The following is a 16445-nucleotide window of genomic DNA, read 5'->3' as shown; positions in this document are numbered from 1 at the left end:
ATTCTATTCCTACCCAAATCTACTCAGAGAATTAAAACTCTGACCTGAGAATAAATATTCACTTTCTTCACAGTCACAGACCAAACTAGAATACAAGTGCTTATGAATAACATAAGAAGATATTCACTGATTAAAAATCTAAATACCAGTTTTCCATTTATCATTCTCTAGAATGCTTTTCAGAAGGTAACTGTGAAGGTTTAATTTTGTGTCAAGTGAGCAATGGGGTACCCCAGATAATTTGGTTAAAACATCATTCTGGAGACACCTGGGTGGCTCAGTCGTTGAGCATCTGCCCTTGGCTCAGGGCATGATCCTGGAGTTGTGGGATCCAGTCCCATATCAGGCTCCCTGGGGAGCCTGCTTCTCCTCTACCTATGTCTCTCTTAATAAATAAATAATATCTTTTAAAAAAAATCCTTCTGGATGTGTCTGTGAGAATGTTTCTGGGTAAGATTAACATTTGAATCAACATACTGAGTAAAGCAGATTGCCCTCCCCAATGTGGGTGGACCTCACTGAATCCACTAAAAAAATGAACAGAACAAAAAGGCAAAGTAAAAAAGAATTCGCTCTCTGCCTGGCTGTTGTCAAGTTGAGACATCAGTGTTCTTTTGCCTGTGAACCAACCCTTAGACTGGAGCTGTAACCTCAACTCTCCTGGGTCTCCAGCTTGTTGACTGCAAATCCTGGGACTTTTTAATTTCCACAATCACATGTGCCAATTCCTCCCCATCCACCCACACATCCATCCATTTATCCATCCATTTATCCATCCATCCATCCATCCATCCATCCATCCATCCGGCTGCTTCTCTGGAGATACCAAGTAATACAAATACAGCAAATGAAATTTGGATCAAAAGAGAGGAAAAGAGAGTGAGAAAGAATACAAAACCTTTAAAGGGGTATTCTTGCATAATGAGAAAATGGGGGAAATTTTTTTCATTTATTTATCTACAGATTTAAAAATTACATCCACATAAATGTAGATGAAATGTGTAATTACAAAACTGCAATTAGAAACAAACCAAAACATAGAAACTGATCTCCTTTAATACCAAAGTCTATAATGGCCTCATACCTTTTCTGGCACAAATGAGCAATTCTTTTATATGTGCCACTGAGGTTTAATAAAAGCACAATCTTTCTCACTTAAAACTGGCAGGATTTTCCTTATAGTGGAGAGGGCCAGGGGTAAGGGATCATTTGTGTACCTTATGGGTCTATGGACTAAAAACAAATACACTCATGTAACCAGAGGCAGTGTAAATCAGTGGGGAAAAAAAACAGTTGATTTAGAAATCTTGAACCCCAGGTTCTAGCTTCAGCTCTGACATATTAAAGAGTAGAGCTGTGAGAAAACCACCTCTCAGGTCTTGATTATCTTGACTCCACAATGAGACAATTAGATTTTTAGATGATTATAAAGATCTAATTCTGTTCTAAAATTCTATTATTCTAATGTAAGTAATACCTTGTCACTTGGAACAATGCCATTGCAGTATAACCTTCAATGTCCAATTAACTGACTGAAGACATAATTCAATATGGGTTTCATCAAAGATGGTATAGCCATATAAAATTGCTCTTCTTGAAATGTGTGGGAAACATCAGAAAGGGAGACAGAACATAAAGACTCCTAACTCTGGGAAACGAACTAGGGGTGGTGGAAGGGGAAGAGGGCGGGGGGTGGAGGTGAATGGGTGACGGGCACTGAGGGGGGCATTTGACGGGATGAGCACTGGGTGTTATTCTGTATGTTGGTAAATTGAACACCAATAAAAAATAAATTATAAAAAAAATTACTCTTCTTCTGTTCCATGTGAATATAAACAATATTCTTCTGCCCATCTCCCTCTATCAAAGGGTACATGTTTGGAATTAGCTAAATTTGATTGTTTTGAGAATCACATAATTATAGCTGCTGGTAATAGTGGCAGAAAGGAAAATAATATCGTAAACTTTAAAAGAAAACATTCAATATTTTGGTATTTAATATAATTCAATAAACTAATTGAGGAAGCTAAAATAAACACAGACCTGTATGTATTTAACTATCGACCCTTACCCGTAACATACACACACACACACACACACACAATATCAACCGAAATGCTCTGGAACATTATAAATGCCAGATATTTTTTTTGTTTAGATTTTATTTATTTGACAGATACACACACACACACACACACACACACAGAGGGAGAGAGAGAATGTAAGAGAGAGAGAGAAAGAGTGCACACGTGTACAAGTAAGAATGGGAGAGGGAGAGGCAGGCTCCTGGCTGAGTAGGGAGCCTGACAATGGACTGGATCCCAGGACCCCAGAATCATGACCTGAGCCTAAGGTAGATGCTTAACCAAATGAGCCACCCAGGTGCCTACCAGAGATATTAATAAATATAAAATCTATGAAAAGTTAACAGAGGAAATACAGAAAAAAATAAAGGTCAACTCTGAGGACATGGAAAAGAAACAGACTCAATATGTTAGTAAACAATCAGGGAGATGAAAAAAATAATGGAGAGTACAACAGAAATCAAAAGAGTGAAACTGAGTGACACCATAATGAACTACAGAAAACAATTTGAAACTGAAGGGAAAAAGCTTAAATAAGTCTGTAACATTTCCTTCCAGTTATTTTGCTATCTATATAATGATCTAGGTATCCAAACCCTATCAATACCTTGAATAAAAGGAACCAAATGGCAAATCTCCTATCTTTCTGTAGCTTGCATATAAAAAATGTTCAATGTATTTGTTGTACATTGTACAATATAAGTAAATCCCTTAGGCATCCTCTAAGTTGTGGAAAGGGAAGAAAATCAAACCTCAAAGTCACAAATTTCTCCTTCCTAATCCTATAACCTTTATCTATCTCTTTTCTGCCTTGCAAAGTTTCTTTATACTAAAGTTTCTATTTCCAATCAGAGCATAAATAATCATTCTGAAGAAAGGTCCCAGGAATTTTAAAATCAAGTATATTTATGCTCCCAACTCTTTTCAAAAAAGCCCTTTGGGGAAAACATTCTATTTATTTTCAACGTTTTCTTTATCTAGTAAAGCTATTAAATAAAAAGCATTTTCTCTGATACTAATAATTTATATTTGAGTAATAATGCTTCTTTGTGAAGTTAATGTCCAATTAACTGACTTAGCAGAATTTTAAGTTTCAACACATCACATCTACTTGAATTAACAAAATGTTTGTTGTGCTCTGTAATGAATTAATAGTGTTTAAATTTTTAAATACTAACAATATTTTGAGGAGTAGGGAGTATGGTACTTAAGAACTTATTCAAAGATACTGACTTAGTGAGCTTCACACTTATCAAACTCAGTATGTCTCCTGTGTGTTAAGAAGTATTTTTAAAAAAAGTATTTTACGTTGACCTCTTTTAATAGTCTCCTATGTATGCAATTTTTTAAATGAAAATTAGTATCCTAATAAATACAAAAATGAAATTTTAAAAGAAATTTATGCTAAGCACAAATATTTTAAGTCTCAGAAATTACACCAGAGGACATAATGAAGTAATCAAATGCTACTACCTAGTCATAAAATCACAGTGAATGTAACAATTACACTTGTTCACAGACTTGTATACTCTACTGGTAAGCCAACTACTACAAACCTGACTGCCACAGGCAACAGGATTTTTCAAAATGGTGAAGTACTGGCCAAGTTCAGAACAAAGCTGAGCACAACCTTCTTCAATATATATACACTGGGGTTATATACCTAGAAAAGTCCGTATATGTTAAAATTTTACAAAATACACTTTGTATTCTAATTATGTTTCATTTAAAATTGTCCTACCGGCTACAAACCTCTTTTCCTGGCCTCACTCACTAAATGCCCTTCAATTATTTTGTCAACCAAACATACCCTCATAAACTTCTAGAACACTTCCTAGAAAACAGCATTTACCCTAATGAGAACCAAAGCTCTCAACAAGAGTACCAAATAATATTGGTACTCACACACACCCTGTGCCAAATAATAAATGAAAGAGTCTAGCTGATTTATGTTACACTGAACAGCTAGCTACAATGTAAGAAACTCACGAAAAAAAAAAGCATTGGGACACTTGGGTGGCTCAGTGGTTGAGCGTCTGCATTCAGTTCAGGGTGTGATACTGGGGTCCCAGAATCAAGTCCTACATTGGGCTCCCTGCATGCAGCCTGCTTCTCCCTCTGTCTAGGTCTCTGCTTCTCTCTCTGTGTCTCTCATGAATAAATAAATAAAATCCTTTTAAAAAAAGAATATACAAGCATAACACAAACTACTGCTGATTTTAATGCTTATATTTTACCTTAGGATCATTAATAGTTTATATGAACTAAAACTAATAAGGGTGTTAAAAATTAGTTCTGAAAGAGACACTTAAATTTAGCTCTGCTTTCCAGTCAAAAGAAACTCTTAAACAATTTGAGTATCTGCTGCTTAAGTTGGTGAAAACTGAAGAAGAAAAATAAGGCAGGCAAACACTGACACTTGTGGTCATTCTGAGATTGCTAATTTGAAATCAGGCTAATTCTGCTTTGTAAGTTCAAGGAAAAGTGAAACTGGTTCATAAATCATCTATTGACTTCAAAGAAAAACTGTAAATTCTTAATGAACACAGTAATTTTTCTTCAAAAAAAGAAAACTAATATTAAACAGCCAAAAATATGCCATTTGTCCACATCTTTTATACAAATGAAAAAGATTTCATCTGATCTTAAGTCATAAGATTTAAACTCTAAGCAAACATCACTCTATGCAAAATTCTTGACTGATTAAATTAAAACTAAAGCTCGTCTCTAAATAACTATGCCAAATGGCATTTTTCAGAGCACTATGTTGGAAACAATACCGGATTCAAAACATTAAGATTTTTCTCCAGCACTGGAAAAAATAACTAATTCTTCAGGTGAGCGCTGGCTGGAAAAAAAATTGCTTGCATTTAGGGGCCAATTACTCATACTAAAGCACAAACAGGAATGAAGACCAATGCAGGGAAAACCAGATTCATATCTCCTCTTCTCAAATTATTCAAGGATATTTGCTCATTCTCAGTGAATCACCTGCCATGGCTGAAGTGTTATCCCCCAGACTCTTTTTCTCCTTATTCTTCTCACCAAGGATATTTAGTTGAATTTATATAAGTAGTATAATTCCATAAAATGAATTATCTTTATTATTAGTGAGCAAATCTATACATGATTCATCATGTCATAATGACTCAAAAACTACAAGCCATAAGAATAAAGTAGTAATTACTTCTATACTCAATAGAAACTGAATTAGGAGGCACTACAAATTTTGTCTTTAAATTCTGCCTCCTGAGGACTATTGTAGACATGCCCAGGAAAACCCTAAAGCCAACCTGGACAGTTCTGGCCAAAACACACAGAATACTGTAATACCCTGTTTTTCCCATCAGGGGCGTGTTATAAGATTAAAAAGCAGACCTATGCAACTAAAAATTGTAAGACATTTTTAACTATAAAACTTAACAAAATAGCTGCCAGTTTCCTGAGTTTGATAAAGAAACCTGTCACATTTACTGAGAAAGTTTAACCATAGAATTCAGATGTTAAAAGAAACTAGACTAAAGGAAGAACTTTCTACAAGCTTGCCTGTCATAAGATTTTTACAGTTTCTCTTGGCTAGAAACATGTAGGTTGCTAGAAAAAGTCACTAAAGAAACTTTTATCTTGTGTCTGCTCTGTTTTTCTGTACTTTATGTAAAGTTCTTAGCCAGTTTAACTTAAATTTAAGAAAGCAATGGAAGGTGTACCTAAGAATTTAAAGTAAATTCTGATTAAGTAGATAGGCACTTTTTTAGCTTCTAGGAGTTTCTTTTGCTATATTAACCCTTGCCCCATAGCAAGCATAGTTGAGACAATAGTCACTGGGAATTCAGGGGCTCAAACCAATACTGAGGGAACCATTAACTAGCAGGTTATGTGATGAAGCTCTCTTAATAACCAAGATCTATGATAAAATCCAGTGAGACACTAAAAAAGAGTCAAATCAAAAGAACAGCAAAAATAATAGTTTTACCCTTCCTAGAGAAAAGGTATGGAATGTGTCTAAATTATCTTTGTCTAACACATAATAAACGGTGCCGAACTACAAATATCAGCACACAGTAGTGGATCAATATGCATGTTTGACAAGTGAATATAATGAAAATATAAATATCCATTCATAATTCTATGAATGATTTCTTGGTACACTGTGTCAGTCCTATAAAAAAATTCCCACAATTTCTCCAACAGTGTTACCTAGTAAACTGGTTAAGAACAGAGCATAAAGAATTAGATAATCTTGCTTTAATTCCCAGATAGACTCTTACTATAATTAGCTGGTATCTGGGATAATTATTTACAACTCTAAGCACTGGTTCCTCATCTTTAAAATGGGTATTATGGGGATCCCTGGGTGGCGCAGTGGTTTAGCGCCAGCCTTTGGCCCAGGGCGCGATCCTAGAGACCTGGGATCAAATCCCACGTTGGGCTCCCGGTGCATGGAGCCTGCTTCTCCCTCTGCCTATGTCTCTGCCTCTCTCTCTCTCTCTGTGTGACTACCATAAATAAATAAAAATTAAAAAAATAAAATAAAATGGGTATTATGATAATGAAACTACTAGGAGGAAAAAAAGCCACTTAACTAGCTTAGGTAGGTTTAGCATGCAATCTGATTTTGGGTAAATAACAATCACTGCTGCTGGCTGTGTAGACAAATCCTATGTAAGGAATTACTGATAATTACTGATAAATATGATCTCCGAAAATCCACTTCTACTTTTGTAACATACATTGTTTTAAGTTAGCACTTTAGCACTGATTTCTACCTACCTTTAATATAAAAAAAAAGTAGTGAGCATGAAGTATGAGTAGATATAGGTACTAAATTAAAAACTGGCTTTCAATTTTGTCCTTCACACTGAACTAGGAAAAGCCAAAGTTCTACATCTTAAGTTTCCCATTTATAAAACTCTTAATATTCCTTCTAACATTTCTGGGAAAATTACATTCATTCCTTAAAAAAAGAAAAAAAAAATCACAGGATTCCTTAAAGTACAAAAAATATTGTATCAGCTACACTAAAATACATGAGGACAAAAAGTTTTGATGTATTAGGGAAAGTGTAAACCCATATTTGAAGTAACATATTTAACTGGAAAAGATAGGATGTATGAATTGTATATCTGACTACAAATATATAGCTCAAGTTCTAAAACCATAAATTTTTAGGCATTAATATCCCTGAAGTCTCACAGGAAAAACGGATAATTCAGGCAATTAAAAAAAAAAAAAAAAAAAAGACAACGTCCCAGTATTCTGCAGGAAAAAAGCAAGGTGCCCAGGAGACTAACCATACAATGAAATTATTCAGAGTATCTAGTTGCTTACCGAAAAATGTGCTTGGAGGCAAGTTAGTAAACAATCCTGAAATATTAGGACAAGTAAATATGATTAGTAAAACCTTACTATTCACCAAGAAGATTCTGTACAAGTGTGCTATATCCACTATCTCATTTTGTTGACTTCTATCATACATGTAATCTTAAAGAAAAGGAAAATAAAAAATAAAAGCTGACATTAAAAAGTGATTAAAAATAGTTTTGCTGTCTTCAAGAAGACTAGAAAACACATAAAAGCAAAAAATAAGTGGGCTGTATCTCACCATGTGCCATTAAATGATCCACTCCAGCTGATTTATAAACTCCAGAAAATTAGGGGTGGGGGTATATATATATTAAAAAAAAGGTCTGAGTCTTATCTTGATACTAGTAAATTGGAGCAATTTGAGAAAATAAACTTCAAAGGAAGGCATGCACTGAAGGGGTTAAATTGCACCAAATTACATACAAAAGCTTGTATTGCTTAGGTCCTATAAAATCATGTTAGAAACATGAAATCAACATCTAACCCTGAAACATTTAGAAAGCCTGTTCTTAAGCAAAAAAACAAAACAAAAAAAAAAACAAAAAAACAAAACAAAAAAAAACAAAAGGAAAAAGGAAAATAAGGATAAAATAAAATTATAACTATTTCATAATCATCCCATTTTTATATTATGCACTTACACTTACATTGAATATATATAATTTATCACACGAAGCAAAATCTCTTAAGGTTCTCCCTACCTTAGGTTTTTAGTCAAAATGAATGCAAACAATCACGTGGGATTCAGCCAAGCAGTGACGTTAAATTCTGCTCTGTCAGAGAGAGCATCTGTCAAGCCCACATTTAAACTGCTGCCTGCCTGTGCAGCAGCTGAGGAACCGTGGATTTCATATTATAAACTAAAACCCCAGTAAAACTGCTCAAAATCCTTCCTGCAGCTGACAGGCAACAACGAAAAAGAATCAAATCCTATTCTATTCCAATACAATCGCAGCACTACATTCTAGCTCTGGCTGCTTTACATTGCAGCTCAGTGTTATTACTAGAAATATGGATACTGAGAAGAGAATACAGCACTGCATTGTCCGGCCAGGAAAACAGCAGATGTAAAAAGCTTCAATGCATCAACTGTCGGCAAGAGTCAACAGTGCTCCGAATAGAGCGGACAACTACAGCTCTTTTGTTTAAAGAACAAGAAAGAAAATAAAAGAAAGGAAAAATCTCAGACGACCAGGACCCATATGAACAAGAAGGGTAACTCGAAGACAAGCAGACAGATGGACACTTTGGATACTGTGAAAAGCAATCGCAGGAGGCAGACTATTGGGGGATGTGCGCATGTTCGATAGCATCTTTTTTGCTGAAGTGATGGCGTGCCAAAAGTATTTTCAGTGGGTATAATCCTCTCCACATAAATGGCCTGACCAAGGAAGGTATGTCAATATTTTGTGTGTAATATTCATTTAAATGTCTGTTACCTTTTCATAGCCCCCGGAGGCACTAATATCTGATAAACAAGTTCATCTAGTTCACTGTCCTTGAAACTATGAAAGGGTTTCTAGATAAATGATTTTAAAATCTGTCATTGTTAAAGCTGTCATTGCTTTATTCAAGTAAGTATGTAGGTTGGAGTAAATATGGGTTGTGGATGTATAAAGGAGAGAAAAGGCAAATAGCAATAAGATTTGCTTAAAGGATTCTCTGAGAAATTAAACTTAAAAAAACTGTAGCCCTCTAAAGAAAACACAGCAAGGCTCTTATCAAATTAGGTCAAAATGAATTCTTAGCTAGTAAATTAAAGTGATCTCTTAAAAATGGCTATCAAAAGAGACAATGCAGTGAAATTACATTAAATAGTATCAAAGATTATCTTAATATTAAGAGGTTTTTTAAAAGTCCTTTTAAAACAAATTACTAATACATAACAGCTTTCACTAACAAATCTTCCTTCCAAGACCCATCTCCCCAAATAAATATAACAAACACAATCTAAGAGTTTCAACAAATATTATTATTAAGCTATAAAAAGGAAAGCATTTGCATAGGATCATATAAGGTGGTATGAGTTTTGTACACAGCACACCACACAGTAGATTTGTATGTTATTACAGTGTCCGTGAATACAACTTTAAACAAAGAAATATCAATACTTGGTAAAAATTCCCCACTTGAAAAAGTGAGCTTTCATTTTAAGCAACTGACTGATTCTAAATGATCAAACATAAGATTATTCTTAGTGATAATTTTTAAAGTGAAATTCAAAATAGAATAAAAAAAGATATAAAAATATTCATGAACAGAAAAACAAGGACAAAAAATTAAATATAAATGTAGCTACTGCGCTTCTAGGCTATATTAATATGTACTAACAAACTACCATCATGGTATGTGTGTGCAGGGCAGAAATAAATCGAATAAACTATTTAAACAGCAATCACAGAATAGCAACTCATGGCTCAGGAACTCAAATATATTCAAAATTTTTTTACAGATCTATCACAGATCCTGATATTTGCTCAATCTCACAACACAACTCAATAACCTATTATTTAATAATCACAAAAGGCAAACATTTTAAAGGCATACGTAAGTATTCCATTCTGAAATTAAGATTAAACAAGTTTATCAGGCCTTATTATTATTACATCTCAACATCAAGTCTCATTACCATACCATGAATTTTTATTCCACTATAGAATGAAGTCAGATGGTATTAAATTAAAAAATACCATTAAAAATACAGTTGTGAAAAATCTCAAGTCTCTCTTAGAGCCCTTTCTCTTAATGTTAATAGCACCAATTAAGCATTTTTATAAGCTAAATATCTCAAAAGCACAGAATTTTGTTTTATTCAAGCACCACTAAAATCTAGGACTGTTCCAACAGACTTAAGATATCAACACTTTTAAAAGCCAAATTATAAAAACAGTTTGTGTCAGAGATAGAGAATGAGTATGTGAGAAGTAACTAAACATTTCACAATAACAGTCTCTTCATGAACTTCAATTCGTAAGATGTAAATACACATTAGTAACTTGAAAAAATTATCACAAAAAACCCTAAGAGCTAAATCAAAGGTATTTCTATGCTGAAAATGTAGAAGTGCAAATTGTTTAGACTGCTACAATATTTTAACTTTGTCATGTTCCTACTTTTTAAGAATTAAAACACAACAGGCAGTGACTAGAGAATAATTTTAACATTTAATAAAAGGAAAAACAGTAACTTTAATTTTACTTTCTTTTTAACAGAAAAACTATGATGAAGACCTGAGAACCTTTTTAATAAAGAAAATTTTAAAGCTAGACACATGCACTTCATTTATCAATGGGAGATTACCAAATGAGTATACATGAATTTAAAGTCTGGGAAGCTTAATACTTACAAATATACAAATAAAATTTAAATTAAGATGCTTTTCCATCACCTATTGCTACAAATCATACAGGACCATAAGCTATGTATCTATGCTAGATTACAATATATAATAATATGCTGTTTTCTGTAACATGGAAATATTTCAGATATATTTCAGGTATACTGCTTTCATAAAAATATCACAATTTATTAGTATGATATTTACCTTCATTCTTCAGTCATTTCACTCAAAAATATGACCTTATATTTATTGCTTCTTAAACTATTGAATGTGTACTTTTAAAAGATGTAACTGATTGGATTCCAACCAGATACCAAACATATATCAACAAAAAAGGTAACAAATTTAACTTAGCTTTGAATGTTTCAAATAGATTACCAAATAAATGTAAAAAGTAACTTCTGTTTCTTTTAAATTTATACACATAACCCTTATATCTATGGCCTCTCCATGGAGAGGAAAAAGAATGGTTACTATTTATCCAATATTTCATTTGAAAATATAAGCTTAGAAAGAGTTTCCAGGTCTAAACAGAATGGACAACTATTTGTAAGTACAGGAAGGGAAAGATTGAGTTTCTAAATCAGAATGCTCAGCTTACTTGCAGTTCAGCTCACAGCAGAACTGTTTTGCTGGTACAGTGAACAGCCTTGGTCTTTATTATAGTAATGTGAAATTAAAATTCATGTAAATAGAGCCTAATAAATAGCAAACTAGGTTCTATGTTTTTAAAACCCCAAATTTAAAAAAAAATCACAGTTTGTATCTCACACAATGATTGAACAATTTTTTATATTTGAGAACCATAACTTCTAAAAGTACTACATAATTTCAGATACTAGAAATTATCAAAAGCTGGCGCCTTTACTATCATACTGTGGACATTTGTTCAAATTCCCACCTACTTGCTCCTCCTAGTGGCTCCTGCTAGAATAGTACTTTCATTCATATATGTCTAACCCTTTCAATTTTCAAAATTCTTCATATATGTCTAACCCTTTCAATCAATTTTCAAAGTTCTTCATACTATATATAAGTTTTATAATTATTCAATTACATGACAGCCTCCATGTAAATACAATTATTTTTCCAAAACATTAAGTTTCATGTCAAAGTTAAGCAAATTTGGCATTAAGCATGAATATCTTAAATCACAGGCTACACAAACACACAGGTATAGGTATACATGCACAGAATTTTTAATAAACACTCCTACATTAAATATTTTAATTGACTAGTTTTATTTTGCTTAAAGAAATAATTTCCACAAAACAAATTTGAAAAAATTAAAATTTATGAGTCCCCTTCTTAACAAGTTTTTTTTTCTATTAATAGAACAAGTTACAGCTCTTATCACCCCCCTCAACCCTTACATCCTGATCCAGAAAAACTAAGAACTGAAAAACATGAAAACATGAACAATTTGTGCTATGCACTGAAAAACCTTGTTCAAGGATAACACCACCAGTTTTTAATATGTAGCATCATGAACCTCCCATACTTACATTTCATAATCTCTTAAAAATCTAAGGTTCTAAGTGTCATGCTACCAGAAGTCCTAAAAATGTAACAAATTGTCTCTACAAACAAATGTAGAACACAGCAAAACTCAAGAATCTTTTAAAATGCATTTTGTAAACTTTTAATTTTAAATACCTAGTGCCTATATTTTGTAAGAAACCTGAAAGGACTATTCAAAGTAGTTCTTTGTTTAATTCTAACATGGAGATATGTGATAGTTTTCCGTCAAGGCCAAAGATAATTAAGGATAATTAGTTGCTATACTTTAAAAATCAACCTTAAGCCTAACTCAGGCCACTGATCTTCTGAATACATCTTAAAATTAGAAAGAGTATTTGAAAATGTTCATCACTTATTACTGTCTTAAAATCCTGCACTGAAGTTACTGGACCCTGAAAATTAATTTTGACAGGTGCATCTTCTCATTGACTTTCTCAACACAGTAGGGGCCAATGGAAACATGCCAAGCAGTGTACTGTGACTAACAGAATTCTGCCATAATCAACCTTGCACCGTCTGTCCCACAACTGATACATGACCATTTTACAAAAAAGGCCGCTGACTGTGCACCATACCACCAATGGTATGTCAAATCAATTTTAATTAATGCCAATAAATTTTCCATCTGCTCTCAGGCCTTCTTACATGGCCTTTCTCAGGAATCTAGTAACATTCTTCTCTTCCACATGCATACAACTTTTAAATCTTTAACTCAGGTCAAAAGTGCAAACGACTAGAGCTAGCTACTTAGACAATGAAATAACTGGAAGAAAATTAATCCATCACTTCTCTCTTTACAGTGCTTATCCGGTTCTCAGTGATGCTTTGTTACCAAGGATATACAAATTTTAAACTTCATTCCTGGGTTATCATATTTTCACAACTTAAAAAATTCGTATTTGTCCTAATAATTAACATCCAAACTCTCTTTTCAGGCAGTTATGTAATATTTAGCATTTTGTAAATTTTTATGTTTCATCTTTATAGAATGACTGCATGGGAGACAACCTGGCCGAATTAAAATATGATTACCAAAGAATAGTATTGATTAAAAAGGAAACATTTTCAGCCACCAGTAGTATCTCATATCCCATTTCTGGATATTTACAACATGCTTCAGTGGAGGAGAAGACATTGCTGCTTTGCAAAGATGAGCTGGAATGCCAAGAGGTCTCTGTTCCGTACACATCTTATTGGTGTACTTTCTCTAGTGTTTCTTTTTGCTATGTTTCTGTTTTTCAACCATCATGACTGGCTGCCAGGCAGAGCTGGATTTAAAGAAAACCCTGTGACATATACTTTCCGAGGATTTCGTTCTACAAAAAGTGAGACAAACCACAGCTCTCTCCGGAACATTTGGAAAGAAACAGTCCCTCAAACTCTGAGGCCTCAAACAGCAACTAACTCCAATAACACAGACCTATCGCCACAAGGAGTTACAGGGCTGGAGAATACACTTAGTGCCAATGGAAGTATTTACAATGAAAAAGGCACTGGACATCCAAATTCTTACCATTTCAAATATATTATCAATGAACCTGAAAAATGCCAGGAGAAAAGTCCTTTTTTAATACTGCTAATAGCTGCAGAACCTGGACAAACGGAAGCCAGAAGAGCTATTCGGCAAACATGGGGCAATGAAAGTCTAGCACCTGGTATCCAAATCACACGAATTTTTTTGTTGGGCGTAAGTATTAAGTTAAATGGCTACCTTCAACGTGCAATACTGGAAGAAAGCAGGCAATATCATGATATAATTCAACAGGAATATTTAGATACATACTACAACTTGACAATTAAAACACTCATGGGCATGAACTGGGTAGCAACATATTGTCCACATATTCCATATGTTATGAAAACTGACAGTGACATGTTTGTCAACACTGAATATTTAATACATAAGTTATTGAAGCCAGATCTGCCTCCCAGACATAACTACTTTACTGGTTACCTAATGAGAGGATATGCACCTAATCGGAACAAAGATAGCAAATGGTACATGCCACCAGACCTCTACCCAAGTGAACGCTACCCTGTCTTTTGTTCTGGGACTGGTTATGTTTTTTCTGGAGATCTGGCAGAGAAGATATTTAAAGTTTCTTTAAGTATCCGTCGTTTGCACTTGGAAGATGTATATGTAGGGATCTGTCTTGCCAAGTTGAGAATTGATCCTGTGCCCCCTCCCAATGAGTTTGTGTTCAATCACTGGCGAGTTTCTTATTCAAGCTGTAAATACAGCCACCTAATTACCTCTCATCAGTTCCAGCCTAGTGAACTGATAAAATACTGGAACCATTTACAACAAAATAAGCACAATGCTTGTGCCAATGCAGCAAAAGAAAAGGCAGGCAGGTATCGCCACCGTAAATTACACTAGAGAAGACAATTTTTTTTCAAATGTGCAATCTGTAAAATATTGCTAAAAGCATGTATAGTTAAAACTGATTACATCCATAGGACAAGCTTTAGTTAAAACTCATCACATAAAGGAATTCAAAAATTATTTTTTTAATTTCTGAAGGTAATTCTTAAAAATACAACATTATATAACAAAACGTATCCCAAAAGAATCTATTAAAAAAAAAAAAACTGTGTAAGGGGATTCTGTGTATTAACATGCAATAACAAGCATGCAAACATCAATGGTTCAAGGCTTTTGTTAGGGGCCAATAAGATGTATTTTGCATATATTTTCCTCATAAATTTTAATTTAAGAAATGGAGACAGTCAAAAGACCATTTTAGATTCAGTTTTTCATTTTAACATATAATTAAATGTAAATAAAACATTACTGTCAATCTTAAGGAAACTTTGTAATTGTGCAAAGGACAAACTTTCTGACCTGACTATTCTAGGGTTCTAAAACTATATTCCATGCAATAAGATTTAGTTAAATTACTCTACAATTTATAAAGTTCAGATGTTTCATCAATGCAATTCTCATCTAAGTATTCACCTTTTAAAAACTGAGATATTCAGTTTCTTAGTACATATATCGAGGGAAATTATTTTGACATGATGTGATAAAATGTGAAAAATCAATGTGTCTCAGGCTCAAGTTTTTATAAGAAAACAAAAAGTAAATGTTTCAAAATAGACAGTCTGTTTCCTAGTTGGTGTTAAGGGCCACGCTAGTATTTCAATGAGTTATTCTATTAGATCAGTTATGCACTCTTAAGGAGTACTACCACTTAACTTCAAGGGTACCGTAAAAATATATCATGTTCCTCTAACAGAAGCAGAAGTAATTACTTAAAGGCAAATAGAGAATGTACTGTTGAAAAAAGATACAGGACAAAGAGTGCAGCAGCAGTTTCATTCAATACATTTTTAAGATGCATGTCTGCCAAACTGCAACATATGGGAAGTTTATTTCCTGACAGCAGGTGTACACATGCCAATACTTAATCATTTTATGGCGTCTACTTCTTTCTCGGAGTGCCAAGTTTACAAACCGGCAGTTTTTAATTCGGTAGATGACAACTATTCTGTGTCACCAACTTCAAACCTTTTTTGGGAGGGGTGGGGGAAAACTACAAATGTTTGACAAACACTTGATTCTAGGATGACAATGTATACAATGCACTTTTACCAAGTTTTTAATAAAAAAAAAGTAAAAAAAAAACTTTACTGAGTGTTACAGTACAAATATTTTCACAGTAATTTTGTTTGGCTCCATTACAAATTTTAAATATCAAGAAATAGTAACCCACTAAGTATAAAAGTTTTTTTATTTCATAAAAGTATGTAAAACTTAATCTAATGAAGATTCTACTTATCTTATTTCTAATGACATTTTTATCCTTGATTCTATTCTGAAGAGATATTACATCAAAACAGAACTGTTATGATTGTTATTAACATTCAGAATCACAGAAACTGTTTATGTACTTATTACTTAATATGTTGGAATTCTATTTACATGGAATTTATCTCCCATTTTCTATTCAGTAATCGAAGTATTCTATTTTACATCAAGTAATTTTGAAAGCCAAGCTATGTAACATCCCCAACTCTTGGTTAAGTCCATTTTTCACTTAACTTATTCAATAGAATTATAAAAAGACTAAAATTACTAAATGGGAAACTTACTAAATAAAGGTCACACGTAAAAGGATAATACCAAATTAGAT

General features: G+C 33.4%; 2 protein-coding genes across 8 annotated transcripts in view; one reads left to right on the top strand and one right to left on the bottom strand.

The window, feature by feature from the left end:
* The window catches only part of CDC73 (cell division cycle 73), a 253894-nt gene that overhangs the window by 176419 nt on the left and 61030 nt on the right, over window positions 1-16445 (bottom strand). The gene's annotated exons all lie outside the window — the stretch shown is intronic.
* On the top strand, window positions 8232-15942 carry B3GALT2 (beta-1,3-galactosyltransferase 2). The gene is made up of 2 exons (XM_077887202.1): window positions 8232-8842; window positions 13297-15942. The coding sequence occupies exon 2, from the start codon at window positions 13421-13423 to the stop codon at window positions 14687-14689; it is 1269 nt and encodes a 422-aa protein (XP_077743328.1). The 5' UTR covers window positions 8232-8842; window positions 13297-13420; the 3' UTR covers window positions 14690-15942.

The sequence above is a fragment of the Canis aureus genome, chromosome 38, assembly GCF_053574225.1.
Source record: "Canis aureus isolate CA01 chromosome 38, VMU_Caureus_v.1.0, whole genome shotgun sequence".
Taxonomy (NCBI): domain Eukaryota; kingdom Metazoa; phylum Chordata; class Mammalia; order Carnivora; family Canidae; genus Canis; species Canis aureus.
This window is presented reverse-complemented; position numbering and strand designations above follow the sequence as displayed.

Coding starts and splice junctions, on each gene's coding strand:
- B3GALT2 (XM_077887202.1), top strand. CDS start 13,421: ATGCTTCAGTGGAGGAGAAGACATTGCTGCTTTGCAAAGATGAGCTGG.